Genomic DNA, 18,179 nt, shown 5'->3' on the forward strand with positions numbered 1-18,179 from the left:
GTTTAGCTCTTTTAGTGTTGTACGCAACTACAGTTGCAATCCTGTATACACTTACCTGTGAATAAGTCTTACTTAACTCAGTGAGGCTTACTTCTGAGCAGATATGTATAGGCTGTAAAGAATAGGGTTTTGCAGTTTTCATTTTTAAAACAACCACCACCACCACAAAACTAATAATAAACCCACTGACATTTTCGGTACCAGCATTTCCTCATGATGGTGACACATGATCACACACACAAACACACACACACACACATACTAGGGATATTCTGATATGCCAGCATGTGTATTTATTTTTATTAAAATTATCTATATTCTACTTTTTAGGGTAATTTACCACCCGCACCAAAGAAACCCTTTATTTAAAAAACAAATACCAATTCAACAAGGGGAATCAGATTAAAACATACACAAAGTCAGCAGTAAAAAAGAATCAATACAGTGTTGTAGCTTTGTCAGTGTAGATATGATAAACCCACCTTCTCCCCAATTTACTTTCAGTGAGGCAGGGGTGTCTGGGTGGTGGGCAGCTGGTATCTGAACCCAGACACTCATGTACAAGCTCATTGAGGGTATAAGAACAGAGGTGTACATGCAAATGTACATCACACTGAAAGCAAAGAAGCACATCCTTATTTAGATGTGAATCTGATTTTAGGACATAAATCCTCAAACAAGGAAATCTGGGACACTGCAGAGCTCCCATAAATATTTGAGACTGTGGGGCAGAAAGCCCTAAAGAAAAACAGCACTTGGTTTCAAACATCCCTACTTTGGCGGTTTTCAATGTGTAGGCCACAGGAATACAGAAGACCTTGCACACAGATAATCCTTTATGCCGCTACTCAACTGGACCAGCCTAAAACCAGTAGGAACAGATTCTCTGAGAAAGCAATGGAAACACAATGAATAAAAAAACCAAAGCTACCTTGTTCCAACCTGAAGCAGAGAGAGCGTTTTGCAGCTTCCATCTCAGGGCTTGGATTATCTAGAACATGACGACACCACTGCAAAGGGGTCAGTGATTTTTCTTGGGGTACGATGCTCTTTGTTGGTGCAACATACAACCTAAATAGAATCAAAGAAAAGCTTTAGCACAACACATAAATTTGATGCTTCTAATGGAAGATGTACAGCACTACAAAATCAGAGACGGTGGCATATCTCAAATTGAGATTAATAATAAATAATAATAATAAAATGTACTCTCATTCTAATTGGTTTATAATTACTATGTTTGCAGTGTACAGCCTTGAAGGCAAGCCTCAAATAGGTCTGGAACTGTATCTAAAGTAAATAGCTTTCAGAAAAAACTACAGTCCTATTTAGTGGTCACGTACATAAAGTTAAACAACCCCAACATGGTACCTTCCAGATGTTGTTAGAACTCCCATCATCATCTCCAACCATTGGCCATGCTGTCTGAGGCTGTCTGGGAGTGGAGTACAATGTCATCTACAGGGCACCAGGGTCGGGAAGGATGGTTGAGCCACAGTGAAATCCAGTTTTCGGCTAAGCACATAAAACATGTTGGTATAATCTGAGAGTTCAGAAAGTTTTAGAATACTGAACTCCATTCTAGATGTTAATTCCCTATTTGTGCAATTTACTGGAAACACAATTCTGTACTTACCTTTTGGCCCCCTATCTGCTACCCTTTTCAGAGTGCATATCGCAAGTCCCTCTAACTGAAGAACAGTAAACCTGCGATGTGCATCTGGAGTGTGAAGGGGTATATTCAACATCTAATAATAGCTCCTCTCATCATTTTCTTCCGAGTGAAGAGTTGCTTGTTAAGGATTTCAACATAGGTAAGCAGACAGAAGCTTTTTAATACCTTGGGTGCCATCCAGAGAAAGTTAAGCACTCTTAACTCGGGCAAAAACAAGTTAAGCACTCATCAAGAGTCTTTGTACAGATTACATGGCCATAAGCCCAGGTTCATGTCCAAGTATATACTAGACAGGGAGTTGCAGCCAATCTTAACTCAGAGAGGTTAAAGAATCACATGGCTAGAAGGGAAAGGTCATCTGATTTAACCCCCATGCAGGGAATTCCGCTTCAACAGCACCCCTGTCAGAGGCCAAGGCCTCTACTTCAAAAACCTCTAATGCGTAAGAGTCTACCATCTTCTGAAGACAGTCTGTTCCATGGCTGAACAACTTGTACCCCAGGAAATTTCTCCTAACGTTTGGTGGAAATCCTCTTTTCTTGTAAATTGGACCTGTTGGTTTGCATCCTACTTTCTGAAGCAAAAAATATGAACACAAATTTGCTCCATCCATGTGAAAGCCCATCAAGTATCACATCACCTCTCAATCAACTCGTGATTTTACCACCCTAGATTAAAGTGAACTCCATCCTGCTATCTTGTTATAGGGTGGTTTTGGGGTAGGTGGGTGGGCTCAGAGGAAGATTCCCCTTTTCCATGAACCCCTTTTTCATGAACCATACAACTGGGTTGTAGGAAAGGGCTGCAGTTAAGAAAACAGTGAACTCTGTCGACACTAACGTTTAAGAATGAAGGTCAAATGTGGCCCTCCAGGAATCTCTGTCCTAACTCCTCCCTGGCGCTGTTTTGCACACTCCTTGAGCGTTCTTGCCAGGCTAGAACACATGCTGGAACTCCACTGGCAGCTGTCATAAGGATATTTGGAATGAGGCATCAGTATGACACCCAGCTGTCTCACCAATCCATTGGAATAAGGAGAGGAAGCTGAAGTGCTAGACTGCTCCTTGGAGGCAGTAATGGGCCGGGTACAGGCCAATGAACTGAAGGGGAATCTTGAAGAGGCAGAGGGGTTATGCATTCCAAGTTCTTGAGTCCAGGAGGGAGATGGCTTCTCCTGGGCAGGTTACACTCCCCTGGATGGAGCAGGTTCATAGCTTGGGGTGCTACTGGGTCCAACACTGTTGCTGGAGACTGGGCAGGCTCAGTGGCTAAGCACACCTGTTTCCATCTCCAGCTGGTTTGCCAGCTACAGAGATTGCCACTGTTCCCCATGCTCTGATAATCTACAGACTGGACTATTGCAATGCAATTGGACCCCCAAGGACGTACTCTACAGGGAGCTGACTTCAGGAACCAGGTTCATTGGCAGACCAACTGTGTTGCAGTTGTCTGCAAACATGACATGAAGGCTGGCAACATTAATATTGCAATGTGGGAATTGCAGACAACCAGTTAGGTTGTGTATCTGTGAGCAGAGGAGGAATGACTTTGGGAGGAGCACAGCAAGAATAAATGTCATGGTACACCTGTAGCAGCAAAACTAGACATCTTCATCTGCCCCAGATGCAACAAAACATGTCTCTCCCGTAGCAGTCTCTACAGGCACAGCTGGTGCTGAAACTCAACAATGGTTTGACTTTACCCCTGAAGCCACACTCTTCCACTGTCTCCTGAGACAAATGGATGTCAACCATTAACCCCAAGGTTCATTACCCCATGGCTCTCCCTCCACTCCCCACAGACACTGCCCATCCCCCACAGCAATTTGAAAGGCCAAATGTTAAACAGAAGACGTGATGCAAAACTAACCATATTATCTATTTTACATAAATCATTTTTAAGAAATTAACCACATACACAGCTTGGCTTTTCTTTTTTAAGATAAATGCACAAAGCCCAAAGAAATCAGAAATTGTTGTTGTTTAGTCGTTTAGTCGTGTCCGACCCTTCGTGACCCCCTGGATCAGAGCACACCAGGCACTCCTGTCTTCCACTGCCTCCCGCAGTTTGGTCAAACTCCTGCTGGTAGCTTCGACAAACTGTCCAACCATCTCATCCTCTGTCATCCCCTTCTCCTCAGACAAATGCCCCACACTGAGAAGGTCGTTATGTGGGAGGGAAAGGAAGGGGTAGGCTACCTTGGGAGATTAATAGTAAACTCCAGCTGCAGCCACAGGATGGAAGTCCATAGGTTTTGAATGTCTGATGTTCTATTGTGTTTCTATATTTTGCTGGAAGCTGCCCTGAGTGTCTAGGGCAACCCAGTCAGATGGGTGGCTAATAATAATAATAATAATAATAATAATAATAATAATAATAATAATGGCTTGCACCAACTTAGCATCCACCAGGCTCAGATCAGTAAGGTGGGTCCTGGGCTGAGCCAGAATGGGAGATATACACCAGATATACTCCAGCAAAGCCAAGGATGTGGGAGTTAAGCTGGTCTGGCTGTGCCAGGAACCTCCTGGCTTAGCTGGAGATCCACTGGGTCCTAATCCACTCACCCCAGCAGAGCTTGCTACAGGATTGCTCTCTAAACAATGCAGCCTTTGATTTATCTCAGAAAAAAACCTGATCTATTCTACTGCAAGCCTCGCTGAAATCTACAGGCCAGTAGCCAGTACAGTCTAGAGTCCTTTGTAGACATCTCTGTGCTTCAGTCTTCAAACGAAGAAATACAGAGATGTTTTCTGGACAAACAGTTAGCGATATGCAACTGCCAACAAGTCTTCAAGATCAAAGTTTTAATGCCAAGAGCTAAATGCAGAACCTGACCGGAATTCGGAATAGCAGCCCTTGGAGACTATTTTTAAGCAAAACAGGAGTTTCACAGTGTGAGCCTATGCATGACTACTGAGAAGCAAGTCTCATTTAGTTCAATAGGACTTATTACCTAGCCAAGGTCTAGCCTAGTAATATAGCAAAGACAGCTCTCCTGTGGCAGAGAATCCTCCTCCTTATTCAACACTTTCCCGAGTCTAGAACAATTTGCAATTAACACCTGTTCACCCTCCAGCTCCATGAGAGGGAACGGGTGGTGGTTACAAGGTATTATTTGTAATAACCTTGAAATATGCCTACTATTAAGTATGAGCTGGTGTTTGCACAGTTATTTCCAGAATCTCATAAAAGTTAACCGACTTCACTGCTAATTACACTAGAAATAAAGGACATCTATATACCAATACTGATTTGAGTCTTTCTGTGCACATACCACTTTACTGATGCATTAGAGATACAGGCAGACTTTAGGATTAACAATACCCCTTAAGAACACATTCCACCAATACTCAATGGCATGGAGCCATCAAGGGACTGAGGAACAGGAGGTCAGAGAAAAATAGATACGCAAGTTCAGAAAGAACCAGTTCATGATCTGGATAGATCACATCCTTGTGAACACTTAGGAGCTGTTTTTTCCCCAATGTCCCCAGGGGCTGAGGCGAGAGCTGTCCGTACACATCAGTAGAAAAAATTAATAGAGAAGAAGTGCAGTACCTCACTGCTCTGCCATCCATGAACCAGAATGGAGAGTTGTGAATCTACAAATAGCCCACCTGAGGACTGAGCCAGGGGTGGTCTTAATATTAGGCAGAATATGTCAGCAATCTCAATTAGCTGGCTTTGAGTGCCACAAAAGGGAAGCAAACTGGTAATTGTTTAAGTAAGTAAACAACTATTATTCCAACTTTACTCTTGGGAAGTGGTACCTGCAGGATTTTTCTGCCTTCAGTGCCAAAACAACTCAGCTGGCCTGTGACACAATGCACTTTGTCTGGTGGAGGTGGGTCAGAGATGCCAAGGAAGCAAAAGGTCCCAGGCCAGTTCTGGTCCGAGCAGAACAGCTGGAAGAGAGAGAACTGAATGCCTGTTAAGGTAAGGTTACCAGATTTTTTCCAATGAATCCGGGGACACTTTTCAACTTCAATGGATTTTGTATGGGGACTGATTTGTAAATCTGTGGACTGTCCCTGGGAAACGGGGACGTCCAGTTATGTTAAGGTGGGGTGTGGAGGAGAGTGAGAAAGATGGAAGAAAAACCAGGAGAGGGAGTGCGAACTGAGAAAAAGTTCCCAAACAGAAGCACTCCACAAGGCAATGTCTTGTTGCAGGACCCCAGCTGCTGACCTTTAATTGTCACTGTACTCTCGTTTTCCTCCATAAAGTAAAAGTAAAAACTGGCTATGTAACCACAGGTACAGCCCAATCCAGGGTATGTGTATTAATAAGGAATGCCCTTTGACATCAGCTGCTACAACCCTCACTCATCCTGGCTAGGACAACAGGCGGAGAGGCAGTAGAAAGGACAACTTGGAGCTGGCATATCAGACCGGAATTGAGCCCCATGTCATCAGCTGATGTCAGAGGGGGCAGTTCAGGTTCCAGCAGATCCCAGGCTAGCTCAACCCCTTCCCATCCCACCATCAAAACACCAGGGAAGCCCACCAGCAAGAAGAATGGTGTTGCTCTGTGGGAGGAGGCTGGGTTGGGCAGGTGGAGGAAGACCTCCACCTCAATCCACACAAACACACACCCTAGCAGGGAAAAATAAAAGGTTTGCGAACATGCCTCTCATCTTTTCTTTTGGTTCAATCTTTGTTCTTTCTCCTCTGGAACTTGGATCATTGCTCCATTTAATTCCTGACGGGTAGCAGTTCTGTGGGGTCTTTGCCAGTTCTGTTATCTGAAATTTGTTAACTGGAATGCAATGTGTCAGCCACCTGAAAGTCCTATCTGGAAAACCACCAGGGGGTGAGGAAGAACCACCAATTACCTTCAAATTTCAAAATATTTGCTGCCTGCTCGCCAGGGGTGATTATTACTTACTGCAGGCAACCAGGAACACAGCTCCACATGCCTATTTGCAAAGAGTAAACTATGATTACTTGGTGGTGATAAAAATACACTCTGTATATGTTCAGATGTGCTTCACATTTTCCATGACTGAGCCTTGATTTTTATTTTTATGTGCATCTGAGCTCTCCCTAGTTACCACTAACTCAAGTCCATTTGCAGGTCAGTTACCTTAGAAATGCAGCCTTAAATCAAGGCACTTTACAGCACGGAAAGCACACACCCCATTGAATTTTGGGGAATGCTCCTTTCTGTCTTCATATATAACTGCACCTAGTTAATTTCCACCAGTCCTATTGCCAGTTACAGTGATACATACTCTACAAAATTGTATGTAGCCCCCTGGAATTAAAAATCATGAATGCATCTATTAACCACACTGGATGTGAGCCAGTTAGAATTAAATACATGTAAATGCCACTGATTATAATGGGGCAGAGAGAGAATGAGGCAACTGCTGCCTCATTCTCTCCTATCAAAATCAGTAGGATTTAAATGTGTTCAGCTTCATGTGGATTGACATCCATTCACAAGAGCAGATGTGTGTTTTGTGCGTGTGCAAACAGAAATCATTTGCATTGACATATATTCTATACTATATACTTTGAAAAAATGAGGCACATCAAGCTTGGGACAATTATGAAGTATTATTCTCCGTACTTTGAAAAAGTGGTATAGAATTTAACATTAACACAATTCCTTCCTACAATGCATCAGTCTTCGACTGGTGGGTTGAAATGTGATGTACAACGATGTCACAACTAGAGTCAAGGTGTGTTGCACCAAAATAACTAACATTTTATTTTGGGGCTTTTTAAAATGATTTTTAAGAAAAGGAGTAGGAAACAGGTAAGGAGAGGACAGAATGACCAGAGTAGAAGAGAAAGACAGAAAGGACTATATTATACGTGAATGTATTTAAACCCTAACAGCTGCTTCTTCTAGGAGAAAAGAGGATTTGGAAGGAGGCAATTTTGAGTGAATGAGCTGTTTTGCGCCTGTGATTGAGCATGCATGTTCACACTTAGCCCTTCTTCCACCTGACACTTTGTTTGCAGCTCTCCCCACCCCACTCCTGCAAGGGTTCCAGATGCATTTTTGAGATGCAAGCATGCATTACAGAACCCACTGGGGAGGCAGCATCTTGGGGTGAGGGGAAATTGTGGTGGTAGGAAACTGGCGAAGGAATACTCAAGCATTCCTCCCCCCACGCTTCCCTGGAGGAAGCAGCCATCAAGATTTGAATATACAAACATTTTTGTTTAGCATATAGCTTGCCCCAGAGAGAAATGAGAAACAGAGATAAAGAAGAATCCACAACAAGAAATAAAATGAGAGTGGATTTCTGTTGCAGACAGGAATTAAATCAAGGGTCTGAAAAGACGGAAGGTTGCTGCTACCATCTCTGCAGTATTTTTTTAACAATGGGAGGGGGCGGTTTGCAGGCTACTTCGACTGTCACACTTTACACAGTTTGCTGCAGCTGTATAAATCACTGGTGCTACCTCCATTTTCATTCTGCTTCCAGAGCTACTCGCAGCTTCGCTTCACAAAGCATCCATTCAGGAGCAAGCAGCAGCCCTGGCGGATAAGGGTTGCTGACCACAGTCCTGAAATCCCTTGTGATCTTTTCAAAGCAATGGGATCTCAAGCTTCCACAGAGGCATCAGTACTAACAAAGCGTCATTTTCAAGGCATTTCCCATTATCTTCATTGCCATTTATGACATGCATAAAATGCTAATTCATAAGATGCATCAAATAAGCCCCACTGATTGCCTTTGGGGGTTAACTAATTGGATGCAAGCTTTAAACAAAACCACATTTTTTGCATGTCAGGTTTCCCTCCTCCTCCAAACTGGCAGAGCGGTGTTTAAATGTAGTATCTCAGCAGCACTGCTCAACAAACGCTAAGGTGCTCAACCAAGAAAAAAAGGAGCAAAGAATGAAAAACATGTTCAGTTCAAGCCACTGACTCCATTCTGACTTCCTTTTCAGAATATAAACTATTACTTGGCTGCTGCCCCCCACCCGTTTTCAGCAATAATCCTGGAATTCTATATTAAATGAACATCAAAAAGGCTTGCAGTGGCAAAGAATTTTCCGTGGGTGCAATGAAAGCTTATAACCATTTGCTCAGGTGTCGGAAGACCTCTGTTTGGTTTTGCTGCAACCAACTGCTTACCCCTCTGGAAATCACATTAAATGAGAACATGCCATTGCTTCTGAGCGTGATCTACTTGATCAGCCCAATGCAAGAAGACAAAACTCCATTCTTAACACCCTAGTCATTAGGCCGAAGCGTTTCTGAAGGATTCGGGGTGGGGTGGGGTAGGACCCCATAAATTTAAGCATGCAGCAAAGGCAGGATATTCCTAAACAAGCAGGATCAAGGAGGCAAATCCTGGGCTTGCGGGAAGCAGGAAGCGACAATACGAGTCCCCTAAGCGAGTCCCCCTTGGCGGGGGAAGGAGTTAATAATGATGACCGAGGAGACGTTAAGGGGGTGAAAAAGGCTGATTTAAATCGCTGCGAAACAGGATCAAGGGGGATTGCGGAGCTAATGCTAATAAGGCAGCCTTGAAAAGCGCCAGCTGGGGAGAGAGGAGGGGGCTTTCCTTGGAAGGGCCCCAGGCGATGAACAGGGGAGGGGAAACCCTTTCCTTCGATGAGGATGGAAGTAATAATATTTTTTATTATTATTTATATGCCGCCCATCTGACTGGGTTGTCCCACTCGCGGGGGGGGGGGCGGTCCTGGATCTGGATCTGGAGCCTGCCTAGAAATGCACCCAAGTGGGGCACCCACCACGTCTCGTCGTCGTCGTCGTCCTCCGGATGGCAGCACTCGAGCCCCTGCAGATCCAGCACCTCCACTTCATCCAGGACGGTGTGGGCTGCGGGAGAGGCTTCGTGGCCTCCGGGGCGGCCGCTTCCTCCTCCTGCCTCTCCTCCTCCGGGGGGCGACGGCTTGAAGTAGACGAAGGGCTCGGCTTGGCACAGGAGCGCGGGCACCGGGCTGGGCATGCAGGCCGTCGGGGAGGTGCTGGGGGTGGCGGCGGGCGCCTGGGTGGCGGCGGCGGCGGCGGCGGCGCTTCCCGGCGAGGTGGCGGGTGAGGTGGCGGCCGCCCGGCTGCGCAGCTGCTCGTTCTGCTTCTCCAGCTTGCGCACCAGCTCCTGCAGCTTCTTCACCTCCAGCTCGGCGCTGACGGCGCTTCCCGGCTTCACCTCGGCCACCAGGGGCTTCAGCACAGCAGCCTCCATCCCTCCGCCGAGGAGGCTGGCTGCAGACGCGGCGCCTGCCTGCCCGCCACCTCCAAGACGCGCCTGGCCGGAGACGCGCCTGGCGCGCAGCGGCGGCGCTCGCTCGCTCGCTCGCTCGCCTGCCTCCCCACCCTCCTCCGGGCCGAGCGAGGCGCACAATGGGAACAAAGCAGGGCGGGGAGAGGCTAATGAGCGGCGCGCGGGGCTCTGGGCCTGCGCGGAGGGAAGGGGAGCGCGCGCGCGAGGAGCTGGGAAGGGGGGCGGGGGGACGGGCAGACGCCGCCCCTGTGGAGGGAAATGGTTCCCCCCACGTCTACATTCGCTCGATGAGGAAAGGGGTCGTGGAAGTCCGGCTGAGAGGGGTGGGTGCCGAGGCACGTTCAGACGTCCAGTTTTGGCATGCATGGCTAAGAAGAGAATGGGCGGGAAGGGGCACGTGCTGAGGGCGAGTTAGTGCTAATGGCGACGTTTCCTAGCAGGGGGGACGGGAGACACGCAAAGTTTGTGGGAAGAAATGCCGTTATTTATTTTGAGGTATTTTTTAAGGCGCCAGCTTGTTGGGGAAATATGATAGCGGTTATTTTTTAAATTACATTTCTATTCCACCCAAAACAGTGCAGGATTTAGGGCAGTGCGGGTGGTTCCCTCACAGAGGGCGCTGAATTGAAGCCGTGCAGAATAATAATAATAATACCTATATTTATCTTTATAAATACTGAGAAGTTCCAGTAAAAAAGCAATGCCAAAAGGAATCATTGTGAAACCAAGGGTATAGGACGGTATATAAATTCAATTAATAATAATAATAATAATAATAATAATAATAATAATATTGAGGGGGGAGGACTAATTTTGTCCTCTCTCAAGGTGCCATGTTACCAAAGTCTGCCCCCACCCAAAGGAGCCCAGGGTGGCAAACACATTAAGCGCTAAAATAATTGAAACATCTAAGATCTTTAATACTCATAAAATATGAGGTAGCTGACCAACACTGAATCAAACTGGATTATCTGAAAACACTTGGTTATTATTAGTGATTGTTTAACCCACGCTGTGCAGGAGGGTAATGGACTGTGGCTGAAATCTCAGGGAAACAAATGGGGTGGAAGTAAATTTTGTGCGTTGGGAATTGCAAGCCCTGGCTAAGCCTTGGCATTTTCCCTGCTTCTCAGCGGACCTGTGAGCCTCCTGAGGCAAGAAGGCTGCTCGTTCGCGGAGCCACTGTTTGGAAATGGCCTTAAAGCAGGACGGGGTGTCGGTTGTGCACCTCTAGCCAAGCAGCGCACCATGCTCTCTGGCAACCGAATGGAGCAGTAATTGTGGGATCGGTGTGCATCGTGATCAGCTTCCTACTACGCAGTAGGTGTCCTTGACGTGGAAGGTTGGCAACTCTCCCTGCCACCAACAGCGATCTTTGTGCTGCTCACCGCAGCCTGGTATTCTGATGTTGAGAACAGGTGAAGTGGTTCCTAGCATGGAGATCAAGTGATGGGGGAAGCAGCCTGTGTTTAATGACTGTATGCCGAAAGTGCAGAAGCAAGGTCTCTGCAAAAGCAAACTGACCCAAAAGGTTGGATTAGGTTGCCGCTTTGGTTGATATCCAATGTTAGTTATCCACAGAGCAGGGCCCAATGAAATTGATTTCAGTGAGTCGTATGACTTGGCTAGCTTATTCCCACTTGCCACCTGGGAGTAAGCCCCAGCTGAGCTCAATGACTTTATGAGTAGCCGTGTCTAGGATTTGCACGTCATTTCTGGTGAAATATGATAGCTGTGACTAACTCATCCCACTGATTTCAGCTGGAATGAACTATTACTTAGGCTGCAATCCTGTACAACCTTACCTGGGAACAAGCACCATCTTACTCTCAAAGGCACATACTTCTGAGTAGACATTATAGAACTGTGCCTTTAGTCTGGATACAACCCACAGTAAAATCAGAGTTCAGAAATTATCCCATTCACAAGTGTTTCTAACAATCATTTGGTAGCAAGGTATACTTGCATAAAACTATGGGAAGCTGGGATGTTGAGTTTTCTTTGCTTAGTCTCTGGGACAAGACTTACTCAGACGTATGGAAGCTTTGGCCCTCAATATGCTGCTAAACTACAGTACCCATCACCCCTAGCCATGCTTGGTGGGGCTGAAGGGAGTTGTTGTTCAGCAACATCATGAAGGCCTAAGGTGCCCCATGCCTGGACTGGATGGCCTTCAGAAACAGTACTGAAAACTATTGATCCAGATGCACCACAAAAATAGGCTTATATCCATTGCTGAATTAGGAAGCTCCCAGAATTACGTTCCTTCAAAAAGGGGGAGAAAAGATAACAAACCATATAATTAGAAGCTGAAACTGCTAATTTCAGGGTTGTAATTATGCAAATATAACATTGCTGAAACACAAATCACCAATATAGGTTGATTGTTTTAAATGACTGGTAACCTAAAGGGAAGCTGCACGTGTGCTTTCTATACCCAATCATTTGGAGGGAAGAGGTCCTCTTAATTCATATGTATTAACATGCAATGATTCCATTGTAGATGCACTGTAGACAAAGAAACACTGGAAAGTTAAGAGTTTCATATTCTAAGACTGTGTTTTCATGAGCAAAACACTAACATTGGGAATAGAATGCACATGGTTAGGATGGTAATTAAATTGCATTTACAAAAAAAAATTGTTTAAAAATACACAGAACGTTGTACAATAAATCAAATAATGGATTTGATTTCTATAGAGCTAACTCAACAGAATGTATCTTTCTTATAAATGAATAGTTTTGCACCGCGATTGCAATTTACTCAGAACTGTTCATTGGAGTTGTCCTGAGGGTTATGAAGTCCGGGTCATCCAGACTCAGTGGACAGCATGCTGTAATTTATTTTCACAGTACAGTACTTTGCAGATAAAATTGCACGCCTCCACCTCAGTCTGAAAGTCAGTTTTATTGCAACTAAGTTGCTGGCTGCTACTCAGAAGTCATCTTGTTTGCCTTCAGCAGATGAAGATACTGTTTTTAATCCTGTAACAGACCCTGGGACCTTACGGTGAAGGGCGGAAAATCAATCAATCAATCAATCAATCAATCAATCAATCAAATCATGTCCATAAAGTGCATGTTTAGTCATTCTTTGCTGGGGGAAGATGTCCATACAGTTCCAGAAGTTATTAATGCCTCTTTAAGAGATAAGATAGTCGCAGCTGCTTGGACCATTCCATAAGAAATTCTCTGAAAACCTGTAAATTGTTCTAATTGTTGGCTAGTCTCAACTCTCCACATTTTGGTTAAAAGTTCCCAGACACTTTTGAAGGACACATTATGTGGATCCATTTCAGTCTGGCATCTGGCCTGGGTTTAGTCCTGAAACTACATTGGGTGTCCTGTGCTGGGAGAAAAAGGAGAACCATGGTGACCTTTCTAATTCCCCTGGGCATCTCAGTGGTTTTTGATATCGTGGGCTAAGGTATCTTTCTAGACTGTCTAGGTTAGCGATTGGGAGTATAGAACGCACCCGTGCAGCATACAAATGTGAAGCTATGGGCAATCCGAACTCGTTGGATAACTGGCTCAACCCAGAAGGAAAATACCCACACAACTTTTGTGGTAGCAAATACCAGAAGACATGTAAGAGCTGTGCACCATGGCATTTATGCTATGCAGTACAGAAGGACCAAATATTGTCTTCTGTGCTATTTCACATCTACCTCATGGTTGGGGAACCTTCAACCCATGAGCCAAAGTTATCCAATGAGTTCAGATTGCCCATAGCTGGACCTTTGTATGCATTCACCGTCTAGTCTTTTCCTTTTTTATCCTATCTGGGATCAGTTCTCATAGGGCAGAAGAATCTATTCAGCATATCCTGAGAGGTGTGGTGGCAGTGGCGGGACTCAAATGTTCTTATTATTTCAATATGTCCGTAATAAAACCAACCCGTATGTTACGCCATATTTAAATAACGCATTATCTTGCATTCTTGCTATTTGATTATTGCGAATGTATCTGTCATTATGGACACTTATGTGTTGCTTAATAGGTTGGGATTTGACAATATAACTCCATAATGTCCCTTTAATGACAGTTTGTTTCCACAGTGAGTTGGTTTGCTTTATTGTCTTGATTGGCTGTTTGAGCTTCAGGAGTAAGTGCTAGCAGTGTATGGGCTGAAGGCTGATATGCCTGCCAGAAGTAGCACAGCTGCAGAATTTATTAACCATGCTGGCCCCCATTAGCCTATTACACCTGGCAGGTGATGTAACATCCTTCACACCCTCCCAATAACTGATGGAACAGGTGTGAGGCATTTGGTCTAAGGTATACACAGTTCCCTGATGGGGCCTGACCTTTTGACATAGCAGGAGGGGGAAGTAATTTATCTTGCTTGTGCTATGTTACTCTGCTTAACGACTGCTCCACTGCTTTTTATTATGTATTCAAGCCTGCTACTTAATAAAAGCACTGAACTTCTTTCCGCTAGAGGCGTTATTGCCCCAAATCCAAAAGAACTATTGCATTTGGCAAAGCAACATCTTGTTCTGCCTCAGATCACTTGGCCTCAGTCAGGTCACTGGGTGACCTTAGCTAGTCACGGTTTCTCAGCATCTACCGCCTCACTGGATTTGTAAGAGGAAAGAATTTGGTTTAGTCTGACATATACCAGCCTGAGCTCTTCCAAAGCCAATGGAATAAAGACAGACACACCCAACGTACGAAGCACAAAATGCCACAATGGGCCAAACATGCAACACGTAAAACCTAGCACATCATCACCAACACCAGCTTCACAAAGGAATGCTTGAGTAGTGTAGAACCATGCTCTGCTTTTTTTAAGTTAGGACCATCCTCTCTCCACACAGGAAAAACCCAGGCAGGGGGGAGAGTGGCAAAATGAATGGCCTTTTTTCTGTTCTGATTGATTCCTTTCCTTTAGGAATTATGCCTTGATTAGTAAAATAAAGAAGTAGTTTCATTATGTGAATGGGAAAATGGACTTGATGAGTCACAGATATCCTATAATTTATGAGAGCATTCTTCAATGTGGCTAATTTAATCTGTTATTGAAGAAAAACCATTCGTTAAAACAGCTGCCAGCAAACCATTCCTTTGAGGACTCCATCATAAAAACATCCAAAGAAAAACGAAAGCCTCAAGGCAAGTGATATGTAAAACAGATGTAAAAAGAACTCCTGGGTTGTGGGGTTTCTTTTTACATCAGCATTGAAATGATACCCCCCCATTTTGTTTTTGTTTTTGTTTTAAATAAGAGATTGTGTACATCCTATAATGTTACACATTCCAGAATCCATTAAAGCACCCTTTATTTCATGGCTCAGTTATTAGATAACCTATAATAAGAGCAATAAAACACAACATGGTGCTGTTACCACAGCTGCTTAGCAAGGATTCGTAAGTGTGAACCAGCCCTTATTGTTCATGCCTTGCTGTGTTCTTGTGAAAAAATAAGCCGTAGCCGGCTTAAGGTGTCAATGGTCTTTGATCAAAACCTTGCAGAACAGATGCTCCCAAACATCTTTAAATTTTGAATCACTCAAAGGGCAAAAGAGCTCACATTCTTTCTCAATGGCCTAGTGAAAACACTGGATGCAGTTCTCCTCCAAAGCCTACATTCACCAAGGATGCCAAAATAAAATGTCATCCAGTTGAGATCAAGCTTTAGAGAGAGATTTTTATTGCTAGGGGGAGAAATGTGTTAGGGCCTGCGCAGTATGTGATTTTGATTTAACCAATTAGCCATGCTTAGAAGCCGTGCAACGTAGAATCAGTTAGAAAAGGTCCTTGTGTAAATTGCGTGTAAGGGGCTACACACATTGAAGGGGCTGCTCTCCCTAACAGACACACACTGGGCAGGGAGCATGCATAGTCTTCCACAATAACTAGAACTCCAGTGGCACAGATTTCCAGCTTGCATGGAAAGTCTACAGGCATTGAGATTTGAATGCATGGGGTTTCCATACATGGTCTGTGGACATCTGTGTTGGAGTTTAGTGAAGTGCTGGGGACAGCCCAGCAATGCAGCCCTGCTGTGGCCTAAGTTGTCCAGAAATGGCTGTGGTCCTGAGGAATGACAACATTTCTTAAATACAGCGGCAGGAAAATCTCTGAAAAGGTATCTCTGCCTGACAGAACACAATGCATGCCTGGTAGACTGTGTGCAGCAAAGTACATATAATAAAATATCACCTTCTGGTGTGGTTTTCGGTATTCTGACTATTTTTACCCATCCTTGTAGAATTATATTTCACTTTGAAAAGAGCTTCTAATTGGCTTTCCTCCTTCCCCACTGCTGAGAAATCTCCCCAGAGCAGTCTCTTATGTACATACTTTGAAATTCGGCGCTTCCTTTGAAAAATGTATTATTCCCTAGTCACACTTGATCTTTAGTAATCTTTATTGGAAAGATTCAGGCGGGGGGAAATCAATTTCAAACAACATTGATATGAGAGACAAGCAACAAAATAACTGTACAACCACTTCTTTTTCCAGTGTCACTGAAACACTATTCTATGTGGATTATTTTTAGGACTGTATATGAACTAATAGGCTTTACTATGCACTAAAATGTAATTTTAATGGCTGCATATCAGTAAACCTCAAGCTCACACACTTCCACCCCCAGAACAATCATGGAGAAACTGGAAAACTTTACTTCCATTTTTGGAACCACCAGGGTTTAGCATTCTGTCCAAACCCTAAACTTTGGTTAATTTTAACTATGGCCTGTGAAGGAAAGCCAGTTCCATAGCCCATGCTATTAATTTGGCTTATTTCAAACAAACAATAGTTTGGGTTCATGGCAATTTGTCTGGTTCACATGAAACAAGCTGCACTTAATCAAAAATGGAAGCAAGAGCATAGTCTCCTTTGTTCTAATCACAACCATGGTTTATCTTAGAATGTCTGAATTCAACCAGGATCTTATTTTTAAAATCTTTTATATCTTTAGTTTAATAAGTTCTACATAACAGTGAACTTTCTCTACTCTTTATCACTAGTGGAGTTAAGCTGTTTGCATGCACTAAGACTGACGAAAGGAAAAGAGAGAGAAAAGAATTCATGTTTACAATTCTATACAATTGTAAATCCATGAGTTTTAAATAAAACACAGTGCAAGCTGAGTCCCAATCCTTAGAATATTTATCTCTCATATGTGGAGGATGAGTGTTTGCAGGATCATTGTATCTGCAGTAGATTTTAATGGAGATGGGCTGAAACTTTCCAAGCCAAATATATGTATGTATCCACCAGGGTGTCCAGTCCCTGCTGCTGCTTCTCTCACAATCACCACCTTAGCTCACATTAGCATTTATTTCAGCTGCCACACTACTCTATGCAGAGGTCCTGCCTAAAGCATAACTCATTCATTGCCTACTCAGCCCAGTGATTACCGGAAGACCTCTACCCCACGGGTGAGCAACCTACAACCCTCAGCCTCATTTTGTGCACTCCATCACTTCCTGAAATCGACCCCTTTCTGCCATCCCATTAGACTTCCTTCCTGTTTGTTTCCTTCTTACTTTCCCTGATTTTTCTAAAAAAAGTGTTTCCTCCTGATTCTTTTCATTGCAGGTTCAGTACAATTGGAAGGGGGAAATAATTTGATAAGAATAAATTGATGCCTTAAAAAAAAGGTTTGTCCTGGTTGTACGGCTTAAGGAAAATACCTCCCCTTCCCTGCTGCCATGGGTTTGCATAGTGCACTCATGTCAAAAAGGAATTACTTTCACTTGCTTTCCAGAATAGGAGATGTATCAATTACTGTGTTTAATAATAATAATAAAATTCTGTACTCATTTGAAAGTAACCCCATCAAACTCAGTGGAGCTTACTTCTGAGTAGAGCAGAATAGGATTGGGAATTCTGAGACAGCCACAGAAGAAGAGCAGTCTTTATTCTTGATTAGTTAACCCAGGACATTTTTGTCTCTCTCTGCCCATCATTGGTTCTGTCCATGCTCACTGCAGGAATGTGGCCTCCCCTTGCCCCCCGACAGATTACCTCTGAGCAACTGTAGCCCTGGAAAGAAAATAGTTTGCTAACCCCTGCTCTAGCTTGTGATGCTGCAGACTGTGTTGACATGACCACTGTCTCCTCCTCTGTGTGTCTGGGGAGAGGATGTGGTTGCATGGTAGAATTCTGTGGATGCCCCCAATCTGTCCCATGATCAATCCATCATTGCTTTATTTACATTTCTTTTAATTGCCTGGGGACTGCAGAAGGTCGACATGCAGACCTGTCCACATTGCCACTCACACACAGATACCCAGACAATATTGTACCTTCTGCCTCACCTAGTGCTGCTGC

At 44.2% G+C, this 18,179-nt stretch overlaps 1 protein-coding gene across 3 annotated transcripts in view; it reads right to left on the reverse strand.

The window, feature by feature from the left end:
* Nucleotides 1–9,959, reverse strand: part of SLAIN1 (SLAIN motif family member 1) — a 36,704-nt gene extending 26,745 nt beyond the window's left edge. For all 3 annotated transcript variants that reach the window (XM_081858146.1, XM_081858145.1, XM_081858144.1), the window contains exons 1-2: nucleotides 9,400–9,959; nucleotides 932–1,071 (exon numbers count right to left, since the gene is read on the reverse strand). In XM_081858146.1, coding sequence (XP_081714272.1) covers nucleotides 932–1,071; nucleotides 9,400–9,854 — 595 coding nt within the window. In that variant the 5' untranslated portion in view covers nucleotides 9,855–9,959. The remainder of the gene's footprint in view (nucleotides 1–931; nucleotides 1,072–9,399) is intronic.
* Nucleotides 9,960–18,179: the final 8,220 nt, after the last annotated feature.

This window comes from Podarcis erhardii (assembly GCF_964252035.2).
Source record: "Podarcis erhardii genome assembly, chromosome: 4".
In the NCBI taxonomy this organism is placed as follows: Eukaryota; Metazoa; Chordata; class Lepidosauria; order Squamata; family Lacertidae; genus Podarcis; species Podarcis erhardii.